Genomic DNA, 24028 nt, shown 5'->3' with positions numbered 1-24028 from the left:
AGCAGGTCTGCAGTCAGTTTCCACTCTCAACCTCTCCCTTCTCCAACTGGGAGAATCCAATTCTCTCTCAAAAACGTTTAAGGCAGCCTGGCTTATACTTAGCACACCATTTATCGCACAGTACCTTTGCTTTCCAGCATTTAGTGAATAGTCATCAACTGCTTTGTCATATATTGTCCTGATATCATCCAGGCATCCATTATCCCCGAACGCTCCCCACTCTGTGTTCACGCACATCCGTCCTTGCTCACCGTCCACCATCTCTATGTTTCTCATCTCCTCCATGTAACAGGCATTGCTGCCAGTTCCTGAAAGAAGAAAATACTGAAATTACTCTTTGTCTGGAACAAAACAACCTAGAACAAGCATGACAGCCCTGACAAACCTTCTGGGGGATCTTGAATGTGCTTTTTCTGAATCATGAAGTCAACCCATCATTTGAAACATCACAAAAAACCCCACTATTCAATAATATTACTGCTGCGGTGGCTCAGAGAAGAGGCTCAGCCAGGTCAGCTGGGCTGGGAGTCCCATGCTACAGGGAGGAGCAGCAGCGTGGCACTTGTGGCACACCAACACTCATGTGTTCTGAACACAAAACCCCAGCAAGCAACTAGCTAGATTTTGAAGTTAGGAACCACCTTCCACAAAGCCCACAGACCCACAAAATTTAGGAGAAAAATTGCCCTAACTGAAAACCTCAGCAAGTTCTGAGGCATCAGGCAAATAAAACCCCAGGGGTTTTAACAGCTAATTGCAGGGTAATTTTTAGCTCTTGCTAGGTTTTTTTCTGATTCAAATTGCTTGAATAGTTTCTCTGGCAGGAAGGTTACTTCCATGTTGAAATGATGCCATATCTGATTCTGCTTAAAGGGGATCCAAAGTAGCATGGAAATTACAGAGTGCTCTATGTATCCAGAGGCATTAGGGAGCAAAGCTTCATTAGCTTTGTTTCAGAGGCAGCTTTTGCTGCTACCCAGGGCAAAAGTTTTCTTGAAGTTGCCTACCAAACTTTTATGTAACCCTGCACCACAGGTTCTGCATCAATTACATCAGCAAGTCTGTTTTCCTTTGCAATTTTTTTAGGGTACTATAACAATAAAGTCTGAGCAAAAATAGATCCTCCCACAGTATTCCCCTGCTGCACGAAAGCGGAGCCACAGCACAGGGTCTGGGGGGAAAGTCTGGGCTGGCAGACCAAGACCCGGTCTGCAGGACCAAACCTAACCCAACCCAGTTGTGGACCATCAGTGCTGGCCCACATCCCGACACGAAGCCTCATCATCCAGAACAAGCTAAGTAAGGGCTGCCTGAATATGTGGATACCTGTTAAATACAGGCTGTTGGACTGACAGGCTTTTAGATGATCTCCTGTTGCCAGCAGATGAAAAGCAGAGACCTGGTTTCATCGGTGGCAGTTTCCAAAGTATTCAGCAACGGAGACAAAGCCTCTGCTCTTCTGGGCAGGAGAGGTGGCACTGGGCAGAGACAGGGCGCCAGCATGACATGAACTTGCCCTTGCAAGAATATTTTTCCCTGCCAAGCAACAGCGGGAAAGTTCATCCAGCTCCCTGCACTGGCAAGAGCAGGATGACTGCTGGCTGTGCAGGCTCCTTGGCAAGCACCGTCAACCCAGCCAAGGCAACTCAGGCAGGGCAGAGGGAGCTGTTGGAGCCCCGGGGCTTTTGCTTTCATTATCCCAGACCTTTCACTCTCATTATCCCAGACTACCCAGGCCACCGCCGACCCCCTGCTCTGCACACAGACAGGCTGGCAGGAGCATATCTGGCAGGGATGCAGCAGACAGTCCTCAGAGGGTGCTCTTGGCACCCCAAGGACATGCTGTCCTTCCCGCAGGGAACTCTGTCCCTGAAAACACGCCACTGACACTGATGGAGCTGCGCAGACAAGCTTCCTACCCACACCGCACTGTGCTGACTCATCCTGGACATCTTCCAACTGTCTGGAGGAGAAATTGGTGGCATTTTATTTTCCTACAAGCCACCTCGCAACTGAATGCGTTCTTACAGCTTGCAGGTGCCTCATCCCCTTTTCTCCCAAGGAAAACTAATTTCTCTGGAGAGCTTTGGGAACTCACACTGTCTGGTGCCTCAGGCACCCCAAGCGTGACATTTGCAAAGGCATCGGCAGTCGCCCGTGGAATTATTTCAGCTGTCTCGCTGCTGGGAAGGGAGCTGTCAGTCACAGCACTTTGTCTATCAGAGCTTTCCATCACATGCCATTTGGGAATTGTGGCTGTGCTTCACAAGTTTATTCTGAGAGACCACATGCTCCAGGGAAGCTGTGGGCTACCTGAACCAGGGTGTTCAGGGAAACTCTTACAGGCTAAACTACAGACACTCCAGGAGTTGGTGAGGCTACCTGAGCCCATGTTTGCTCACTTCACAAGCAGCACAGTGCCCTTCTCTAGATAAAACAGGCGGGATTTGTTCAGCGTTACAGCCTGTGCTTATCTCAGCTGATCATAAACAGAACTAAGCTGACTGCTGAATTTTGCTCTGAACTCCTTCACGCAGCTTACTTGTGAAGAGACAGCTGTGAATCTCAAAACCTTTCATGCCTGGACACCCTAGCTGTATTTTCAGTTCGCCACAGGGATGTCTCCACCAAAATACAGACAGATGTCTCGACGTGCTGTTTAATAAAAACATCCCCCCAAAAAGCAGCTCTAACACATACCCACAATGAGTCCGATTTCACAGTTTGGGTCTTCGTAAGCACAAGTCATCATTGTGCCCACCGTATCATTCACCACAGCCACCACATCCAAGTCAAACTCCTTTGGAAGAGAGCAATACAACCGTGAGAACTCTGGGTTTGGGGCAACCCCTCATACCAAAGGGAACACGACAGAAGCACACCAAAAGGGATGCTGTCAGAACACACTGGAAACAAACAACTGAAAGTGCCAGCCCGATTTTACACATACAAAAATAGGAACTTAATCTATCAGCAGGTAACTAAGCTAAGACTCCTCGCACTGTCTACCTACAATAAACTGTCTTCAGAAAAAAGTATATTTCTGGCTGTTCTCTTTGATTTAGGCATGTTTAGGTACAGATCTTGTATATAGGCACATGGTAGAAGGCTATCGCCATTCTGTGTTACAGCAGCACAGTAACAAATCCAGTAGCAAAAGTTTTTATAGCCTTTTTTTCACTTACTGATAAAAAACTTCAAAATTAATGCTCTCCTCGGGCTATTTTTTCCCCTTCCTAGAAAGTTTTGGTGAAGTTGCTTGAGGCTTTTTCAAGATCAAGGGTTGGGAGGGGGAAGAACTGTCATTTAGGGTGCACTGAGGTGCATTCCTACAATCATTGTATTGAGAACTCTGGTTTTCTCCATGCTCTGATGCAGTGAGAATTGCCACAGGGTTTGAAAGAAGCCTTGAAAAGTTCTGCCAAATTTAGCAAGTTAGAAGCCTCCAGGTAAAACGAAAACAAACAAAAACCAAGCAATGAAACAAAATCCCTATGTAGCTCATTTTGAGTAGCAGTCTTGGTTTGGTGGCTGAACTCTCCCATTTCCACTGTGCACCCTCTAGAGCATTCTACATGGTGGTCAGGCTACATGTCACAGCCACACGGCAGCAGGGGTTGCTATACCTGGACCTGCTGCAAGGCACATACTTTCTGTGCACGACAGGAGGCACAGCCCGTGCCCTCAATGCACACACATGCTGTGAGAGGGAACCAGCCTGACCTATGAGGTCTGTCAAGCCTGGAGGGGATGGAGAAGCAGGAGGAGAAAAAGAAAACAAAACCAGAGGAAACATCACCTCTCTTCTTTTAATTCCTTCTCTAAGCAAATACACCACATCTTCTCCCTCGCAGTCTGTAGCTTTGAAGCCTTTTGTCCAATTGAGAAGGATACCCTAAAAAGAAAGAAAACAGGTTTTCAAGTTTCCTGGTACACTACAGATTGCCCCCAAAATCCAAAATACTCTAAGGGATGAGGACGGAGCATTTCTGTCTGATAACTTCCCTGCATTTTCCCACCCCCACAGCGTGTAAAAGTGTAATATCACAACGCTTCACAGAGGTGACTACAGGTTACTGTACACCACAGCTCTGACCCAACAGTCCCAGCAAACAGCCACGAATAATTATGGCCAGTTGTGCACAGACTCAAAGGGGCCCTGAGCTCAAAGAGGAGGCTCTCCAGGATTCACCTACATGGTGCTATGTTTTGCTGAGCAATCTGTCCTCTCTCTCAGTCACACTCCAAAGCCTCCCTGGCTTGGCCAAGCCTCCTATCACCAGCAAGATGACAGCACTTTAGAGCTGGACATTTGAACGCTGCTCCTAACATCACTGCCTAATTCCTTCTTCCTTATATATGAATATTAAACTTATTTTCGCTAAAACTCAAATGTTACTCTGTACACTTGGCATTTCAAATGTTTTAGTGTGAGGTTATACAAAAGTCTCTATGAAAAGGAGTATCTCCTTATATATATGTGGAATATGCACCTAAAACTACTAATCATGCTTGGTCTCCAAATTTCCAGAGCAATGCAACAAATAAACAAAAAGAAAAAAAGAAAAGTGTAACAGAAACAACAAATTTTTATTTAAAAAAAAAAAAATAGTGTGACAAAAAGTAAGTCTTTCTTCAAAAAAAGTGCTACATAGACAGGAAACTTAACAGCTGCACAGGTGGAGTTGGTGGAAGTATGTGGTAGTGAAGGAAAACACAAAAGTGAAAAGAAAAAGGGTACACTTGACAGGGACATGCTCAGGCTACACTGTCACCCTTAGGGTAACACAGCCGAGCAGGCCCTGGTCTACCCACTCCATCCAGTGAGATGAGATCAGCTGGGGAAGGGGCACTGGCAGCAGCGATGGACTCGTGCTTTACTGCTCACAAAACCAGGGAAGTATCACACTCCAGCAGGTTTATATGATTGGTAAAAACATTATAAAAAAGGGAAATCACATCCATGGAAAATTTAAATGCTATTACCTGTCACAGCCATGTGCTGAGCATCATTTGCATTACTACCTTTAAAGGAACTATTTATAGGAGCAGCTGTACTGGTCAGGGTCAGAGCATGAACCCTCCCCTTGTACAACCTCCTTGTAAGTGTCACGTCGATGATAAGGAGACAGAGAAATCTGGTCTAGCATAAGTACAAAAGCCGATTCAAAAGATACTAATGAACTTACAGCATCCAGACTGGTCTGCTTGCAAGGGAAGGAAAATGTGAAGCCAAGAGGGAGACGTGCGCCTTTTATCCCCATATAATCCAGGAAGTCAGAAATGCAGGTAACAATATGATCAAACAGCTTTAAAGAGAAAAGTCACGCATTTGAAGTTGTACATGTCACATGCTCTTATGAAGGTATTTAAAAAGCAGCAGTGCTGCAAAAGAGAAACACACTCACCTCTTCTCCTGTTCCCTGCATCACCTCTATAGGAATGGCATAGATCTTGTTGTGCATCTCAACTGTTCTCCTTTTACCGCTGCGGATTTTCACCAGCAAAACTCTAAAGTTCGTTCCTCCAAGGTCAAGTGCCAGAAAATCTCCGTTCTCTGTAAAAGAATATGTGTGTATATTTAAAGAACCATAAGCAAAATCTAAAGAAGACATAAAATCTCTTAGAAACTCAGCTGGGAAGATCATCATTTCAGATGCTGCTCAGATTATTCCAGCCCTTTTTTGTGTGGTTTTTGGTTTTGTTTTGTTTTATTTTAAACCAAGAAGGGAAAGAGGACCCACGCAACTGTTCCCTAAGAGAAAGCAGTGCAGACAGGGTTCAGGGGGGTTTGGGTTATGAGCTCAGCTGTGGTTTTCTCCCCTGTGGCTTGCTTGCACCCTGGGACAAGGACACAGGGCCACGCTGCCAACACCCAGCACAAGGGCAGTGCAGGCTGCCCTTCCCGGAACTGAGATTTCCTCCCTTGCACGGCTTGGGAGGCTCCTCTTTCTTCGCACCAGATCTGCTCCCCCTCCACCAGACCCAAACCCAAACTACACCACTAGGAGCCCATTTAGGGCATCCTGCAGCTCAGCCGGTGCCCTCACTCTCACAAGGGCAAGCCTTTACCTGTCCCATCCGGTGTGCTGCGGACGAAGGTGGGCAGCATTTTGACTTTGGCAGTCTCATGAGTCTTCTTCTTCAGTCCCGCTTCCATCTCCGCCCTCATCCTCCTCTTCACCTGCAGCAGCTGCTCATGGGTGAGCTTGAACTCAGCCAGCGTCTCGTCGATGAGCCGGTGCTGTTCTGACAGCCGGTACGCCACCGCTGTCACCATCGCTGCTCCCTTCCCACTGCCGCTCTCCGACAGCAGGAACCGCACTTCCGAGTCCGGCACCAAGCGCCGGGTGGTTTTATGCAAGCGCCGGGCGTACCTGCAGGGAGGGGACCCGGCTGCCAACCCGCCATCTGCGCTGCCTCCCCCGCAGCCCCCAAAATCTACGCTGCCACACGGACCAACTGCAAGGGGAGCAGGGAGCCTCGTCACATCTAAACTAGCTACGGCCCCCCAAGTAGGAAAACTGATAAGAGCAGCTCTCCTCCATGGCCTCTTTCCTCCTGAATTTCTAAGAAAAGCCAGCAAAAAGCAGAGGAAAGCATCAAGTCCCATCCCCTGAACCTAAGCCCAGACAGAAGAAACCCTCTGACTCCAATGCTGCTCCAGTCCCCTCTCCTGGGGTCATCATCAAGCTGTCCTGAACTCACCCATTTAGATACTGTGGGGAAACAGTTCAGAAACAAAAATTGCCCACATATGTTATCTTAACACATCCTAGACCTGCCCATCGGGAAAAGCTACTCAAAATAGTGTTCTTGGAAATTCTTTTGTTTGTGAAAATGTTATGGTTTTCTTTAAATAAGGAAAATATCTTTTTTTCAATAAAAGAATGAGAAACTGAAAATGAAACATTAAATATATTTCTCCTTTCAAAAGTTTCCTCATAAATGACACTCAGCCCTTCCAGCCAGCTCTAATGCCCAAGGTATGTCCCGTAGGCTGCACTTCTGCTCCCCTTCGGTACCCGCAGCTAAATCCTACAGCTGAAACTAGAAACTGACTTGTTACCACCAGTTATAATTTACTAAATAAAAGCCTTTCAGCACTTGTGCATAAGCGACACCTGCACACTGCGTATTTCTTCCATTTCTTTATTCTAAACTTGAAAACTGCAAAAAATCAGGTTCAGCACAGTCATTTTCAAAACAATGGAGTTTAAATGAAAAATGGAGATCAAGGTGCATTAATGCAGGTCTCCTCACAGCCCAATCCAGGGACACAAAGTAATATTTTGTACAAAGAAACTCTCCTTCCAAGAGGTCTACGGAGATCCCCTAAGGTATGTACTCAAACCACCAATTTTCACTGATATTGCAGTATCCCATTACTCAGGGGGTTGGCTCTTCTCTTTATGGTGTCACTGCTTTTTTAAAATCTCATCTTACTTCACTTAAAGACATCTCTCCCTTCCACTAAGCTCCCCACCTCAGACCAAACCCCCACACCCACGTTTCGGGCTCCTCATCTCACACCCAAACCGCATGCCTGGGTGATGTCTTGGGGTTACATGCTCGACCCTTTGCAAACCAGAGGCTGTGGCAGGTGAAGAGTGTTAGCGGCAAGAGCAGACAGACTCACTGTGGATGCATCTTGTAGAGGGAGCCGTCGACCCCCACGGTGGTCCGGAGGCGGCCGACCCCTTTGTTGTCCCGCAGCTGGTTGAGGATGGCACCCAGCGTAGAGGCAACCAGATTGGCCGAGCGGAAGGACACGATGGTGCAGACGTGCTGGACGGCGATGCAGTCCTCGTGGGACGGCTCCACCCCCAAGCGGGTTAAAATTTCTTTGGCTTTGTTCAAACCTTCTTTGCTCCTACAAAAAGAGAGCAGTAAAGCACACTCCTTAGTGGGGGAGCTATCAAATGCAGGACTGAGGGGCAGCCAGCCGTGGGTATCCCTACCGGGGATTTCCAAAGGGGGTTAGAAAGAAAATTTCTTAAGAGTTCTGGACTAGGATGTTCCATGGTGCTTGAAATAAAAATGTTCTAAATATGCATCCATCCACAGACAGAAACAGCTTTCCATTAAAGCATGGCGCAAACACGCAACCTACAAACCATTCAACTTCAGGTACTATAGCAGCCACCCTATGGGCAGGATGACTCCCATATGTACCCAAGCACCTGCCCTCCTTCAAGTTCACTTCCCACAAGGCAAGAGGTACATCATGTCACTGGAAACCCGTCCAATGACAGTTATGTGCAAGTTTCTCTCTAACACATGCCACATTTTCATTGTGCCACATGATCAGACCAAACCTTGTACTGAGCGAGTTTCCTGTACTCCAAAAGCAAACGCACGAAGCATGGGACTAGGACCAGCCCTGTCCTGCAGAGCCAGAGCACCCGCCAGGACCACAGCACGTGCAATAGCTTGGGCTGCAGGTGGTCCAACAATGCCAGACCCAAAGCAGAGCAGCACCCTCATATGGCAGCTCCTTCAGCACACCCACAGGAAAATTAGCAACTTCCTCGCGCTTTTACAGACCTGGAGGAACTACATGCTTTTTCATCACACCGATGCTTTAAACTTCAAACAGCTTCTCCCTGGAGTGGGGAGCACCAGCCCCACAGTTCTGCACAGGCCTGAGCATACACCTAATCCCATGCTTGCTCATATGTCTCAATAAATTAAGCCCAGTGTGAAAAACAAAACCCTGAGCAAAGGTTGCCTAAGTTATTTCATCCTAATGGGTCTCTCTTCAGGCTTTTATAACCTCCCTGAATTTCTGCCTCTTGCACTGCATTTTCCCTTATTAGCAACCAGTCTGAAAGCAAAGTTTCTGGCAAAACTTAGCCACTTTCAGCTCTGTCATTTCCCAGACAAAAGCATCAGGAGTATATCTTGTCATTACTAACTGCATGCCATACATCTTTTTAAGGACTCCTGTACCTTGCTAGGATCAGCTAGAAATCTGAAGCTGCACAGGGATGTGCCCCTTACTTATAGCCAAAGTGCTCTTCAGGAAGTGAGGTGGGATTTCAGGGCAAATTTTGTTCTTCATAACTGAACTTCCCAGTAACTGCATTTTTCTCATTGTTGCTCAACATTACATTGGTCCATTACACAGACCTCTGCGGTTAAGACAAATGAACGCAGACATTTTATGGAAAGCTGTTCAGATAAGACAGTCTGTGGGGACAGGAATAAAATGGGGCAGGGGGCAACAGGTATTGTGGCAGTTCCTGGGTGTTCTTTTGGTGTTACGCTCGCAATCAACAGTACCTCTATACATATGCACCCTAGTCAGCAGCGTTTCGAAAAGTAAAGCCAGGCCACGGACTATAGTACAAACCATCCCAGTGACGTGAATTTTAAAATCACATGGGAAAGAGTCAGTAAGCACTGACCAAAGTGGCGATGACACCATATGAAACCAACTGGTGCATTGCTCAGAGGTCACCATGTAGCACCCGGCACTCCCTACAAGACTGAATGCTCTGCCTTGTCACGCTTGTTTTCTTTCTGCCCAGCGATCCCGTGGATACAGCAAGGAGCAACACAAGTATTTGCTAGGAGGCACTAAGCCAATTCACTCCCATGTTTAGCTTCAGGGTAGCAACTTCTGAGTTCTTGCGGGCAGAGTGAGAGGCAGCACAGCGCATACCCTGTAGCTGCATGGAGCGGCAGGCTTTCATAGTTCCTCCCAACACAGAAAAAGGGAGAAATCTCGGGGAGGAGGGCACAGACCGTCTGCTGAGTGTCCCCACTTGCCAGCTCTGTACCTACGCTGGAGGATGGCAGCCACCCCCAAAGTAGCACATCTCCCCACAAAGCAAAAAGGGATGCTGGAAAATTAACATTCAGAGTTGCTGTGAAACCCAGGGGGCGAAAAGGGATAGATACTCACTTTTCTATGGCAGAAACGTGCTTTGTCTCAAACTTCCCTTTGGTGAGAAGCTCAGGGGTGATTCTCCCCTCAAAGAGCAGCCCCTCCTTGGCCATCTTCACCAGGATAAGCCTTACCAGCTCCCCCATGTACAGCCCACTGACCATCTTCTCAAACCTGCAGGAGAGGACAGCAGCAGTCACCCACCTGCCCATGGGCAGCACTGGGAGGCAGAGCCCAGCTGTGGCATGCCACCACACCGCCCAGCCCAGCCTGTGGTGTGCCTCACCAGGGGCAAAGTCAAGCTTTCTTGCAAAGCTCACAAATAACTGCCTCACTCACAGCTGCTTCCCAGGATTAAGGGATCCACGGTCGATCTCTCGATCAAACTCGGTCCTGATGTCTTCTAGCGAGCCATCATCTCCAAAAGCTCCCCACTCCGTGTTAATGCACATCCTGCCCTCGTCCCCTTCCACCAGGTCAATGTGCCGCATCTCCTCCATGTAACAGGCATTGGTGCCAGTGCCTTTAGGGAAAGGACATCAGAAGGTGCTAACCAAACAGGCCAGGCAAAGGGAGAAAAGCCACATGCATGCTGCAGCAGCAATGTGCGTTACCAATGATCAAGCCAACTTCACAACGCTGGTCATCAAAACCACAGGTCATCATCGTCCCGACGGTGTCATTCACAACAGCCATGATATCTGCATCATAGTCCTGATGGAGGAACAAAACGTTACTCGGACCATATGGCTTCTCTGGAAAACGGTTTTGTGTTTATCACCAGTTTGCTTATATCAACTAATTTCACGAGGAATAGGAGACAAATAATTTGTCTGAATACCACAGCTTATCTTTTTAAATATCACCTGTTCTGTCTGCCAGTTCCCTATCCCACGTACCCAAGAAGACAATGACAGCAGACTAATGCACCAGGCAGACAATAAAAGAGCAGCGGTGTAGTTCTAGAGAGCAAAGACCTGCTCTCACATAAGCACCCTTAGGCAGGAAAGAAAAGGGACGGAGGGAGGGGGGAACTCTGGAGTTAAACATCATGGAGTAATTTGATGTAGTTGTTTGAGAAGTCAATCTGGAAAATATCCCCAAGTTACTTATTTCTGATAGAATTCACTTAAAACATCTAGTTTTATTTCAAGTGAAGGTTTCAATACAAAAATATAAGCAAATAATGCAATTAAATAGGCTGTTCAAATGGCATGTACTCATTCCTTTCCAGCTTCTTCAGCGTGTTATTCTACCTGATACCAATTCTCATGACAGTAACTGACTACAGTAACATTGTTCAGCGACAGTAAAACTCAGGTTTGCTTAAGAGTCCACAACTGCCCAAATACTGCCCTGTTTCCGATGAATTTGGATGCCGAGTAATCAGCATATCTCCTGGCTGCAAGCATTACAGAAACGCAAATTAATTCTATTTCACACTCCGTGCCTTTTTATTTGTTTAAATCAGCAACCTGGTCACCTTCACCCTCTATAAAAATCAGCAGTGAGAAACTGCAGGGAGCAACACAGCTCACCAAGCCTGAAATCCCCCTCTCTCCTACTCTGCTTCTCTCCTGCTCCCAAGCAAGGCGTCTGCAAAACCCAGCTGAGCCCAGACCACGAGAGGCAGTTTCTCAGGAACAGGATGCGTCAGTATCCCTGAAAAACTGTGGCACTGACACACAGCGCCTTCTCAGTTTTTGGAGAGCAATAAAATTGCTGAAGGACACCGGCAACAAACCACAACATAGTAACTCAGTTCTGTGCTATGAGGAAAATCACAGCTTCCACACAGCGGCTCGGACATCACTCCATTTTCCCAGCCAGCGGCCAAACTGCACATCTTCACGCAAGAAAGCAGAACCGCACCATCACTCAGATCGCGTGCTCTGCTCAAGTCAGTGACGCGAAGGGTGGTCCCTGGCAAAGAAATGCCAGTTTGCTGCGATACAGAGTTGAAAAAAGGATGAAGTACAATTTACCCCACGTTTCTTGATGGCCCTGTTAAGCAGCTTCACGACATCTGCTCCCTCCACTCCGCTTGCTTTGAAACGCTTCGTCCAGGTTATCAGAATACCCTGACAAAACAAGAGAGCAACATTCAACACGATGCCACCATAAAACACAAATGGATGAGTTTTTTTTCCTTAAAACCAAGATTTTCTACTTCAAAAGATCTTCAGGTCTCTTTTCTTACATGACCTAACAACCCAGCCTGAGACAACTGGCGGTCTTTGATTCTCGTGACAGTAAGCTGAGAGATGGGAAATTGTTTTCCCTTCCCTTGCTAGAAAATGGTTTGTTTGCGGTTTGTATTTTCAGCCCACTCTTCTCCCTGTTACTCCTCGACAGTTTTTCTTGGAAAACCATTTAATCCTTTTGGGCCATGGAAATCGACTGCTTTCAGAAAAAGCTGACTGTGCAGGACTGACTATAGAGAAGGGAGGTGATGTTTTTATGTCCAGGACTCAGCTGCAGCAGGGATCAGACTGCTGCACATTTGCTGTCTAGAGTCCCAGTTATCTGGGCTTGTTTCACTGTGGGATCACATCTATGGGTTGAGGCAAACAGAAATACTGGAATGTAGCAATGTATGTCCCTAACTTACAGCATGGATCACAAAGGGAAACCTGGGATCAAATTCCTTTTCTGCAAACTGTCATAAAAAGCCTGCAAATCTCCTAAGGTAATGACTACATCTGATTTTTTTCTATTTAGATAACACCTAGCTGATTCAGAGCAATCAGTATACAAGTAAATAATAATAAAAGAAAAAAAAGAGACCATTGACAGTAGTCAACAGGAAAGATGACTCAAATCAGCTCAGCTTTTCATACCCACCACAATATTCACATCTGTCCTGGTTTCAGCTGGGATAGAGCTAATTTTCTTCTTGGTAGCTGGTGCAGTGTTGTTTTTTGGACTTGGTTCAGCGGACTTGGAAAACAATGTTGATGGCATGCTGATGGTTTCACTGTTGCTAAGTAATGTTTATACTAAGTCAAGGACAAGCTTCTCAGGCCCTGCCAGCGAGAGGGCTGGAGGGGCACAGGAAACTGGGAGGGGACACAGCCAGGACAGCTCACCCGAACTGGCCAAAGGGATATTCCATACCACGGAATGTCATGCTGAGTGTATAAGCTGGGGGAAGAAGGAAGGGGGGGACGTTCAGAGTTACGGCATTTGTCTTCCCAAGGCACCGTTACACGTGATGGAGCCCGGCTTCCCTGGGGATGGCTGAGCACCTCCCTGCCCATGGGCAGTGGTGAATGAATTCCTTGCTCTGCTTTGCTTGCATGTGCAGCTTTTGCTTTACCTGTTAAACTGTCTTTATCTCAACCCACCAGTTTTCTCACTTTTACTCTTCCCATCCCACTGTGGGGGAGTGAGCGAGCTGCTGCGTGGTGCATGGTTGACAGCCAGGGTTAAACCATGACAACATCTATCACAACTAAGGTCCAAAGAAGCTAAAAAACAGAAAAGCTGAAGCCTATAGGCACAAGCAGACATTTCCCAGGTGTACATTTGCCCATACCTCAGCTTAAAAGAAGTCAACCACATTTTGTGTACATTCACACTCCCAGCTGGGATAGCTACAGGGGACAGAGGGGCCAGGGCTGCTCTTTCCAGACCAGGAGCTATCTTCCACCACTAAACCACAAACTCAGTTTGCCTATGTTTTCCCACTGTGCTGCCCTCAGCATCACTTAGAAACCCAGCAAAGCTGTGGGCAAAGCCCACCTTGCGGGCACAGCTTTAATGGGCAAAGGGGCCCCTTGTTCCTTTTATCATTCAGGAATCTGGTCAAACCACACCGGCAAGGAGCAGCTCCTCTCAGTGCGACTGACTGCTGTGCTTCCCTAGCAAGGCCCTGGCAGCAGGGAGGAGCTCTTGGAGTACAGCAGGGTTGAGTGGGACCCAACCGTGTGGTGCTACCTTGTCACCCTCGGAGAAACCAGGGACCACACTGCTTCCTTCTGCTCACCAAGCACAAGAAAACAGCACTCAGGCAAGCACAGCCTCACAGAAGCAGCAATGCAGGAACAAATCTGGCCCCCAGAATCAAGAAAAACGTATTTTTCAAACACCCCAAATATCACAAAACCTCTCAGTTTGGTTTTTGGTTTTGGTCGTTGGTTATTTTTTATTAAAAGACACACTCCCTTGTCTCTTACTGTCCTCCTCCACCCTGCCACTGCTCATCTCCAAGTCTCTACAGGTGTCTCCAAGCCATCCCACATGCTAGCTGCCTGCCCCTGCCCCACACAAGCATGACTTCACCCCAGATGGCTTGAGCAAACCAGCCCACAAACAAATGCTTTTCATCATGCAGCTAAACAAATTTTCTCAAGGGCAACCAACTTCACAGCCACATCCCCAGCACGACTCTGCTGCGGTCAGGAGCCTGAACCTTACCATGCACCACGGCCAGACTGGAGAGCTGCACCAAAATCAGCTCCTCTCTTCCGAACTGAGGCAGGAGCAGGCAGCTCGCTGTTTTAACTACATGCAGGCCCTGAGCTAGTAAGCACCCTTGGTTTGAACTCGCAGCATCGCTCAAGGAGTATGAAATGTAATAAAAATCGTGCCTCACCCGGTCCTCCTCAGCACCAACATCTGGGGAGCTGTTGCACCAGGCTAACCTAGAGACCTGCAAGCTAGAAAAGCAGGTCATGCTTTAACAGTGCAACCTCTTAGCGTTTTGTGCGGATTTCATTTTCCTGCATTAATTTGCTACACTGTTGCCATAGCAATGCTGTACCAGGAGGCTGCTGAGTCATTTGTGACATAACGTGCAAAAGGAGGAAAATACGTAGCATCCTTGTCATGGGAATCTCATCAGTCACTTCCTACAATGCTGGTTATTCCCATCCCTTTTCCAAGCACGTTGCTGCCAGGTGGCCTGCCCGACTGCCCTTCAGTGCTGAGCACCCAGTCGGTGGCAAGGCTCAGCACTGCAGCTCAAGAGGGAGACCCTGATCTGGATTGGTGTGTGCACTTGCCAAGTTCAGCAAAATCTGAGCAAACACTGCTGGGCTGGGTCCTTCCCAGTTACACCCCATGGAGAGGCGAAAACGGCTGCACAGGAGACAGGAAAAGCTGCTGCTGTGTTTACACAGTGAACCAGGAATACTAAGGAGCTCATGCAGAGGCAGTACATCTCTTCATCATCTGTTAACCAGCTCTTCCAGACAGAAACAAAAACACAAACATGAAGCCTGACAGTGAAATGTAACACTCCCTTATCCCGAAAATGAGACCTGTCTGGGATACTGCTTTCATAGCAGTGTTTTAATAACATGGTAGCTCTTCTGCGTATTAAGAAAATTGGGAAATCTTCTTACCTCATCTAGCTTAGATTGTCGACAAGGGAAAGAAAATGTAAACCCAACTGGTAATTTCTTGTCCTTGATTTGTTGTTTCTCCATGAAGTCTCCCAAGCATTCAGCAACATGATCAAAAAGCTATAAGAAAAGTATAAAACCACCGTGACTAGAGATACAGTTTCAGGGAGAAAATATTTCAGACTGCATATGAAAACCGTACTGGGTGAGGGGAAAGGGGAAAACATCTACTCCATTTTTTTAAAGATGTATAAATGACATAGCTATGAAAATAACTGTCAGGCAGTGTATATTAACACCTTAATAATTAATAAATTATGAAATACATTGTCCTTTTATGCACCTAATTCTGCATGGCATCTCTTACCCCCATACAAAAATGCGTTTCCTGAAACAAGGGGCACGTGGCTTTTGAGCCTGCTGTTACCCTTTCAATAACAGGAAGAAGCATCTCAAAAGAACATTTGGGATCCAGTCCCACAGGAGGTTGAGCAATTTTACATCTGCTTCACTCCAGTATTGCTGAGACCAGAGAACCCAGCACTTTGCAGGAGCCACCCAAAAGGCCACCATCTCTCAAATCCATTCCTAAAGCACACAGCAAACAAACAAAAAGGAAACACTGGGGATTTGTCTGAATTTTTTACGTGCTCTGAGAAACAACCTGAAATGGGAACATTTTCTGCATTTTTTTAAATGCTGAACTATGTAAGCAGCCTGCACTAGGCTTGCAGGTACCAATTCCCACCCAGATGCCTCGATGGCACCCTGTGACAATAGCACTATGGGTCCCTATCAGCCAGACGTGCCAGGGAGCATGTAGGCGTAAAGGTGAGGGATGTCTCTCACACCAAGCTATTTGGAAAGCCCCTCAGGTGGATTGCAACACTCAAAGCTGAAATCAAGCCCTAGCAACTGAAGCAACTACAATGCACATCTGTATCTACCAGTACCAAAAAGCCAGACATGCCTTGAACTGACCCTTGCCACAAATGGATGTCAAACTGCTAACAAGTCACCGTCTGCCCCAGAAGATAACTGTGCTTCACGTTTAAATTCCCTGGAAAAAAAACCCTAAACCCAACCCTATCTGCAGCACTGGTGGGACAAGGCCAGGTAAACTGTCCAGAGGATCGGGGATAATTGGAACGGAGTACAAAAAGACAGCTGCTGGTTGCAATTAGCCTGTGCAGCTTTATTCAGTACAATTTACAGAATCTCAGAGAGATGGGAAAGCACTACAACAGGCTGCAGCAAATGCAAAAACCGAAGAGGAATATTTTGCCATTTGAAGCGGGTCAAGAAGCGGTCTGTGTAATGTTACAATTTAACAGAGCACCTTAAACACATTCCTAAAATGAGGTCAGATTTGATTAAGCAGAAGCACAGTAGTTTTCCAGGGAAAAAATTGTCCTGAGAAAATCAAGGACATTTCACCCAGTAGATGCAGTGAAATGGTATGGGAAAAGCAATGTATGGTGTTGCACTTCTGTAAGACTATTTTCAGCTGTCCATACGAGTGAGAGAAAGAGGAGTTATGAAAAGAACTATAGTTAAATAATAAAATATGACAACTTCTCCAGGAGAAACACAGACATAGCAGGAGTGTATGTTTTTATTATGCTTTGCATCTAAAAGTATCTTGCTAAATACTCAATCCTACTAAACTTTCAGATGCTCCCAGGATTACAAATGATAACCAGGGGCCAACCGCAAACCCGCCAGGAATTCAGAGAGCAGGAAGCAAAAATATCGACTGTGGATTTTGCTACAAAAATTCCTCTCATGCAATGAGCCACGACTGCACAGAGAAGAGACAGGACCTGCTTTGTAAGTCCAACTGCAAAAGATCCCTGGGCATTCCCAATGCACTCAGGGAAGTCCATGCACCTGCCAGTGTCCGGTGCACAACCCGCTGAAGCTCGCCTCCATGGGTTAGCGCGCACGCTTGTGGCAAGCGATGCACCGCGAGTCATCAGGGCTCGGGGCTGGCGGCAGGGCACGCGAGCATAACCCATGCTGCAGCCTGCACGGGCAGATGTGGTTAACTATTAGCCACATTCCCGACACTACAGAGCACTGTCTAGTCAGTAATGCACGGTCTGGCTGTGCTACTGTTTTCAATAAAGCACAGAGGGAAGGTGCTGCTCAAAAGGAGAAAAAAAGAGGCAGGCATTTGTTAATTTTGATACCATTGACTGTCATAAGATTTTTTCCTAAGGTGACTTGAGTAAGCATCTGTATGAGTCCGTGCTCATATTAACATCCAAACCTTACGAATGCCAAATAACTCTGACAGGACAGTAGAGGCAACATTACAAAGTTCCTGTTGGTTTATTTAAAGTAAGGCAGACTGAGGAAAAATCCAAATTCCCATCCATCCACAGGTATGCAGTAGGGAACAGCATAAGCCCAGTATTTTATCAAATGTCAAAGAGATTGACAGAGCGAATGCCACAGCCAAGAGGAAAGGACCAGTCAGATTTTACACCTGTATTGACCCGAAGCAACAAAACCACGAGATGCTGAGCAATGTGGTATCAGGCTTCATTACTTCCTTTGGCCATGAAGTTGCCTGCTCAGGTTGGGCTCCAAGAAGTCTCCACAAGGATGCATTTGGCTGGCAGCCAGTAAACTTTGGCAAACGGCTGAAGATCCGAGCTCAAGCTCAAGCCCCTGAATGGGGAAGACTTAAGGAGCAAGGAAACCACAGTTTCAAATCAGGAGAACAGTCATAAATCCACAACCTACCTCCAGCAGCGACGGAACACAAAAAGCAACACCAAAGTCAAGCCTCAGGCACGCTCCCGTTTGCTGAGTTCACACAGGAGACAGGTTTCTTACAAATTTTAGACCTGCTATTACACTGCTGAAGTCAATGAGAGTTTTGTCCTTGACTTTGACAGGGAACTGTCTCTGACTGGCAAAGCTGTCAGCCCATGCCTGACAGATGGGCAAAAAATAGAAGTTTGAATGCAATGAAGTAGAAAATATCACAACGAACTGTGCTAGTGAGGCATGAAGCCATAAATTGCAATCCTTTCAATAAGCTGATTATATATTAGGCCTTAAGACTATAACTCACTGATGTTAATGACACAGCTTGCTGAAAAACACGTTAGTAGCCTACCCCTCACAGGCAGTTCCGTCCAAGTATTCCACTAATCTGGCTCAGAGATTTCAGAGAACCTCTGCCTTACAGGTCACTCGTAAGCACCAAATCATCACCTGCCTGTGTGCCTCCTGGGCATCTGCCATGCTGCTCTGTGAAGCTCACAGCAAGCGTTTTAGTCATGGCTGGTTATAGTCACGGGACAACTTCAAGCCTGGATGCAATTCTAATGATGCTTCCAGTTCCCCTTTTCTTTTCCTGGTACTGGAAGCAACTGTCCTCCCAGGGTCAGCGGAAGCCTTGCTCGCCTCTCTTTCAGCTTAAAAGCCATGACAAAACGTATCCGTCTGAGCTCCACGTTGCTGGTTCCCAACAGCCAAATGACCTCAGGATTTGTAAAAATTAAAATGTAAGCACGACAAAGCCATGGAAAGAATGCAGACCTGGCACCTCCTTTTCTGGCTTCTCCTTACCACCCTTACTGCATCTCTACCAAGTCTCACTGTAGTCGGCCTGCCTTGCCCCCCTGGGACAGACACTTGCCCCCAGGTGTGCAGGCAGCCCTGCTGCTTGTCCATCTCCAGCTCCCAACACCTCTTGATGGACAAGCAACCCCGCACGCCAAACCTGCCTCCAGGCAGCCCACCTGAATTCCCTGCCTCCACCAGCGACAGGCATCTCAGCCCAGCCCCTCCCCCCCCCCCCCCAAACTGGTCTGTGGGAAAGCCACTGCATGACCTTTTAGTCACGTAACAAAGTAATAACATTAGGAAAAGTCTTTAGAATAAAAAAAATTATTGCTGTGGTTCAGACAGCACAGCAATGCCTATATCAGTGTCACTTACAAGCCATAATTGCTGTCTTACAATCACTATTGCATAAGACTGCAGGAGCAGTTATTAGACACATACATCAAGGTGACTTCAGAAAATATATTAAGGATAGAAATGCTGTTTGCATGATTTTTCTTCTTTTCCCTCTGCTGTTTGTTCTTCTGAAACAAGCTATAAGTTTTCTGCAGGTCTCATGCTCCTGAATAGCACCTCATTCTAGTAAGACTTGTTTCCAACAATGAAAATTACCTGTTCCGTCTTACACTGACAGGGAGACAAATCTGTCAGTAAAACGTTCATTGTAATCCACTTCCTGATCATAAAAAGAAAATAAATTCTTCCAAAGAACCCCATCTGAAATCCAAGTAAATGAATCCAAACATTTTCTACTCTTGCAACATGGGGGACTAAAAAAAATCCCAACATTTATTCAGCAAAAATTAAGTTGAAGTTGTGCCAAAACATTCTATCAGCTTCCTCTAATTTTTCTAATGTACTTTTCACCAATGGCGAGTTGCTCAGACTGCCAGGACAGATACGTGGCTGTCATGGGTATTTCTATCCTTCATCTAACATTACAGCTGCAGGGTTGGTCACGCTCATTGCTTATAAAGATGAAGTTGTTTTCCTGCTCTCCATTCCTACCTGTGTAAAGTAACTTTATTATAAAATCAGAATTTTTATTTCTAAACTATTTTTTACCTAACTCAGCCAAAGGTCTCCCACACAATGACAGCAGATTTGCAGCACCCATGCACGCCCCATTAAACTAACTACTGCTTATTTATTTTCATGTATCAACAAAGAGCTGTAGTCAAGTCTGTACACTGTAGGTGCAACTGTTAAGATGCTAAGGTCATTCTTGTGGCGTTTTTCTAAAATGGCAGTGTGAAAGCAGCTAATATTTAAGGAGACGTCCTAAGGAAGAGGTTCTTACCCGTGTTCCGCTGCCATGCATGATATCTTCAGGTGTATTATAAATTTCACTTTCCATTTGTACCGTCTGCTTTTTTTCATGCGATACCTTCACCCGCAGAATTCGGAAATAAGAACCACCGAGATCCAGTGCAATGAAATCTCCTTTCTCTATGTGGAAAATAAGACATAAGTGATTAAAAATTGTATGCAACACAAATCTGGGAAACATCAAGTTTGGCTAAGTATAACACACAGGCAAATAAATGTCCAGTGCCTACAGCAAGGAAGTTTTAGCTGCAGGGTGTCCACTTGAAGCATCAACCCAGTTCCCTACAATTTAACATGAAGTTGGTACAATGGCAATGCCAATCACCATTGATACACAGGCAACTGCAATGAGGGTTTCCCCAAAAGGAATGGACTAACACTGGAGAGTCTGCATCCAGATCTCATGATGAATCTGGCAAGAGCAAAGATCTCAGCAGAAAGCCAAAAAGATGTTGAAAACAGAGACAGTAAAATGAAGGGATGCCAGGGGATGCCAGATCACTGATGAGAGTCTTTTGCTGTAAACGTATGTGTGACATTTTGGAAAGTAACAGTAAATGGTGGCTGGATTCTGCACTACTCTAAAATCAATCAACAGACTACACAGAGAAGTGGTTAAAGCAGGAACCCCTTATTTCATGCTTGGAAGCTGAGATTCACTGCAAACTGCAGTCAGATAACAGAAGTCAGAAAAATGTCAGTTTGAAAAATGATGGGGCAGCCCTGCACTGCTGCAAGAGTTATTCAGAAGTTGTGATTGCGTGCACAGAGCTCCCAAATACCTCCCCAGGAGCCAGGGAAAGAGTTAGGATACCTCCATCTCCCTCTGTGGTGGAGAGGGATTTGGATTTCAAAGGTGTGAAGCCAAATTCATCATCCCCCCCACCTCCACAGACCTCAGGGTGTAATTCAGGCAACAGAGATGCATGGTCTGGCTGTCTGAAGAATGACACTTTCAGCACCCCTTGGAGAGCAAGGCAAACACATCTGACTGAACCGCTTGTGCTATCTTGGCTTATCAAAGAGGGAGCAAACAAAGACAGCAATTGTTAAAGCCTGCAAAAAAGATAGTATTTAGGTAAGTAGTGTGCACAACTTATCACACAGGAGTGTGTGTCCAGGCTGCAGTTAATCACTGAGGCTCTTTGCAAGCATTTGAATCTGTGCATAGCATCCCTGGGCTCACCGAGGCTGCTCAGAGGGTGAGGAAACTGAGCACAGTGCTCTTTCATCCTGGTTTCCTCATCAGTTTGTACTTTTCTGCAGCGTCAGAAGTGCCCCATGCTGTGGCAGGATGAGTTGCCTCCCCCACATCCTGCACCACTGATGCGTATTGCCAGTCCCGCCCTGCAGCACTCTTTGGCCTCATTCTGCCTTCCAACTTTAACCTATGACTTTGGGAAATGCCATTCCCAACCATCACTGTTTTTCCATTTCTACCTAAATTCAACGTGGAAAGACTTCCTAGCAGGTGGGAAGACCAGTACATTTTGATGCACTACCTCAGACTTTGACTCAGCTCTCAGAGCCTTCTGACCCCACACGGTCACCAAAATACCAGATATGCAACTTATCCATGAGGATTTCCAGACCAGACTGCCTCTGAGATTACTCTGCCCTATCTCAGATCAAAACCTCCGAAGCCTGGCTTAGTGAGCTGCTCCTCACCGTCACCCCATGCACCTCCAGGAGCCCCATTCCACTGAGCAAAGCCAATGAGCTGGAAGAGGCATCCCTGAGGGCAAGACCTCTACCAAGAACAGCCAAAGAGAGGCAAAGACACTGCAAAACCCCTTACCATTTTCCAAGGTTGCAGTGTAATACAGAAACAAAACACTGTCATGCAAGAAACCACAAAGAACAGTAAGCTCAGTACACAAAAACATAGCAAATCGAGAGCAGGAGCCCACAGCCCCTAGTAATCCTCCTAATTTTGCCACATCGCAATGTAACTTTTCCTTCTTGCTGCTTTAGACAATGGGCAAACTCAAGAGTTTGCCAAAATACAGGTCTTGCAGGACTTCCCTATCTGTTCCTGAACAGCGTGGCTTTAAACATCACTTTGCTCCAATATGAATGTCATTTAAAATGTAAACACATCCAAACTGTAGATGCAGTTCCCTTTAACGGGTTCAGCGAAACAAATTCAGTAACTCAGAACCACCACCACCCAGCAAGACCAGAACTCAAACATTTACCACAAGTGTCTCATTAGGTCAAATACCCAAATAAGCTTTATCATATGAGTATCATTTGTTGAATGCAAGCCATTACCTCCAATAAATAACGGAAAAATCAACACTGGACCAGATGGCCCTTTTTCAAGCCTAAATGCACCTTAGTATGTACCTCAAACAAATACTGCACTTCAGAAATATCTTCCCTGGCAGTAAATGAACAGATCAGCCTTGGAACACCAAGGTGCAATCAAACCTGTTGTAAATTTCTTTAGGAAGATTCTTTGGAAGTATTTTGAATTAGCTTGAGATACTGTTCTGGGCACTCAGGGCAAAAAAACCCTTCTGGGTTTTGTAGATTAAGCAACTCAGAATGAAGCAAAAAACACTGTTAACACCAACATCTCCAGAGTCTCCAAAATTACTATTCAAAAGCTCCTTGTTAATGAAGTACACAAGCATAGATCTGAAACTAAACAGCAGTATTTTTCTGAATAGTCAGCTCTCATAATAATAATCAGACTCAGAGGAAAGAGCTTACAAGGCAGTAATTAGAGACGGGCCAGAGAAAAGGGCAGGCTTTCAGCCTCTGGCTTTTACGGAGGGACAGCTGAAGGTAGAAATTGCCATCGGCTGGGAGCCGAACCCATGCTTTGGGCACAGCGACACGGATACATCCGCGAGGGCCCCGCAGAGCCTGCTGGAGGAGGAGGGCTCCGTGCCTGCCCTGCCTGCCCATGTGCGATGGCTGAGCCAGGCGTGACAGGCACATGCAGGTGAGTCAGGGAAAGAGATGCCATGACACCCACCCACCGCAAATACTGCTCATAGCTGGGGTCAGAGCATGTCCGTTCTGGGAAATAATGGAACCGTTTCGCCTGCATTTCTAACAGCTATCCAAAGACACGCTTGCAACCTGCATATACAGGTTTCTATCATGTTATACAGAAATTGTCTGGAGCAAAGCACTGCCTTGCTCTAATCCATGCTGCAAAGACACTGCCCACAGCACGCCTGTCCCGGAGAGGCTGGCAGGAGCCAAACGGACATAGGATCAAGAACTGAGCACCCTGTACACAACACATGAGGTTGCTTTTTTAAGTAGGTGTGTAATACATGATCTGCAATGAATGAATGCCTCGACCTACAGATACACTTAGGCTCAGTCAGGGCTACCCACTGCTCTGGCTCATGCTTGGTCTCAGCAGCACTCAGCTATCTCCTGCACCTCTCCCGGCCAGGCACAGATCCCCTTTTCCCTGTCCCATATGGCATCTCAAGATCTCCCTGGTTTGTGCCATGGAACAATTTGCAAAACTATCTGACTCACCACAAGCAGCTTAGATTCACTAACGCGCAGTGCCTGACGGAGCAGGGCACTGGGGACATGCCTGTATCCAACTGAACTCAAGTGCACACGAAGGAAAAAACAGGGATTTCAGAGTTGGTAAACATGCTGGGATTCCACGCAAAAGCCTTCAAGTCACCTCAGCTGCAAATCCTTAGAGCAACCCCTGTCTGTCACCCAGCTCTGCGTGGCAGCTTCTGACTTTCTCAACAGGCTGCGAATTTCAACGCAGCATTTCAGCCTAACAGCCAGCAGCGCTAAATTAAAGGAAATGCAGGGTTCGAGTTTGTTGAACCCTTTGGGATTTTTTTAGAGAGAGAATCACGTTTCAACTAAAAAGCTTAAGGTGGCA

General features: G+C 46.5%; 1 protein-coding gene across 2 annotated transcripts in view; it reads right to left on the bottom strand.

Moving 5' to 3' along the window:
- HK1 (hexokinase 1) overlaps positions 1–24028 on the bottom strand; it is a 46911-nt gene that overhangs the window by 7033 nt on the left and 15850 nt on the right. For both annotated transcript variants that reach the window (XM_055802475.1, XM_013297363.3), the window contains exons 3-15: positions 20123–20271; positions 15241–15360; positions 11878–11973; positions 10507–10606; positions 10232–10415; positions 9911–10066; positions 7640–7873; positions 6073–6377; positions 5409–5557; positions 5190–5309; positions 3800–3895; positions 2701–2800; positions 125–308 (exon numbers count right to left, since the gene is read on the bottom strand). In XM_055802475.1, the coding sequence (XP_055658450.1) occupies positions 125–308; positions 2701–2800; positions 3800–3895; positions 5190–5309; positions 5409–5557; positions 6073–6377; positions 7640–7873; positions 9911–10066; positions 10232–10415; positions 10507–10606; positions 11878–11973; positions 15241–15360; positions 20123–20271 (1993 nt within the window). The remainder of the gene's footprint in view (positions 1–124; positions 309–2700; positions 2801–3799; positions 3896–5189; positions 5310–5408; positions 5558–6072; positions 6378–7639; positions 7874–9910; positions 10067–10231; positions 10416–10506; positions 10607–11877; positions 11974–15240; positions 15361–20122; positions 20272–24028) is intronic.

This window comes from Falco peregrinus, chromosome 1, assembly GCF_023634155.1.
Source record: "Falco peregrinus isolate bFalPer1 chromosome 1, bFalPer1.pri, whole genome shotgun sequence".
NCBI classification, from domain to species: domain Eukaryota; kingdom Metazoa; phylum Chordata; class Aves; order Falconiformes; family Falconidae; genus Falco; species Falco peregrinus.
This window is presented reverse-complemented; position numbering and strand designations above follow the sequence as displayed.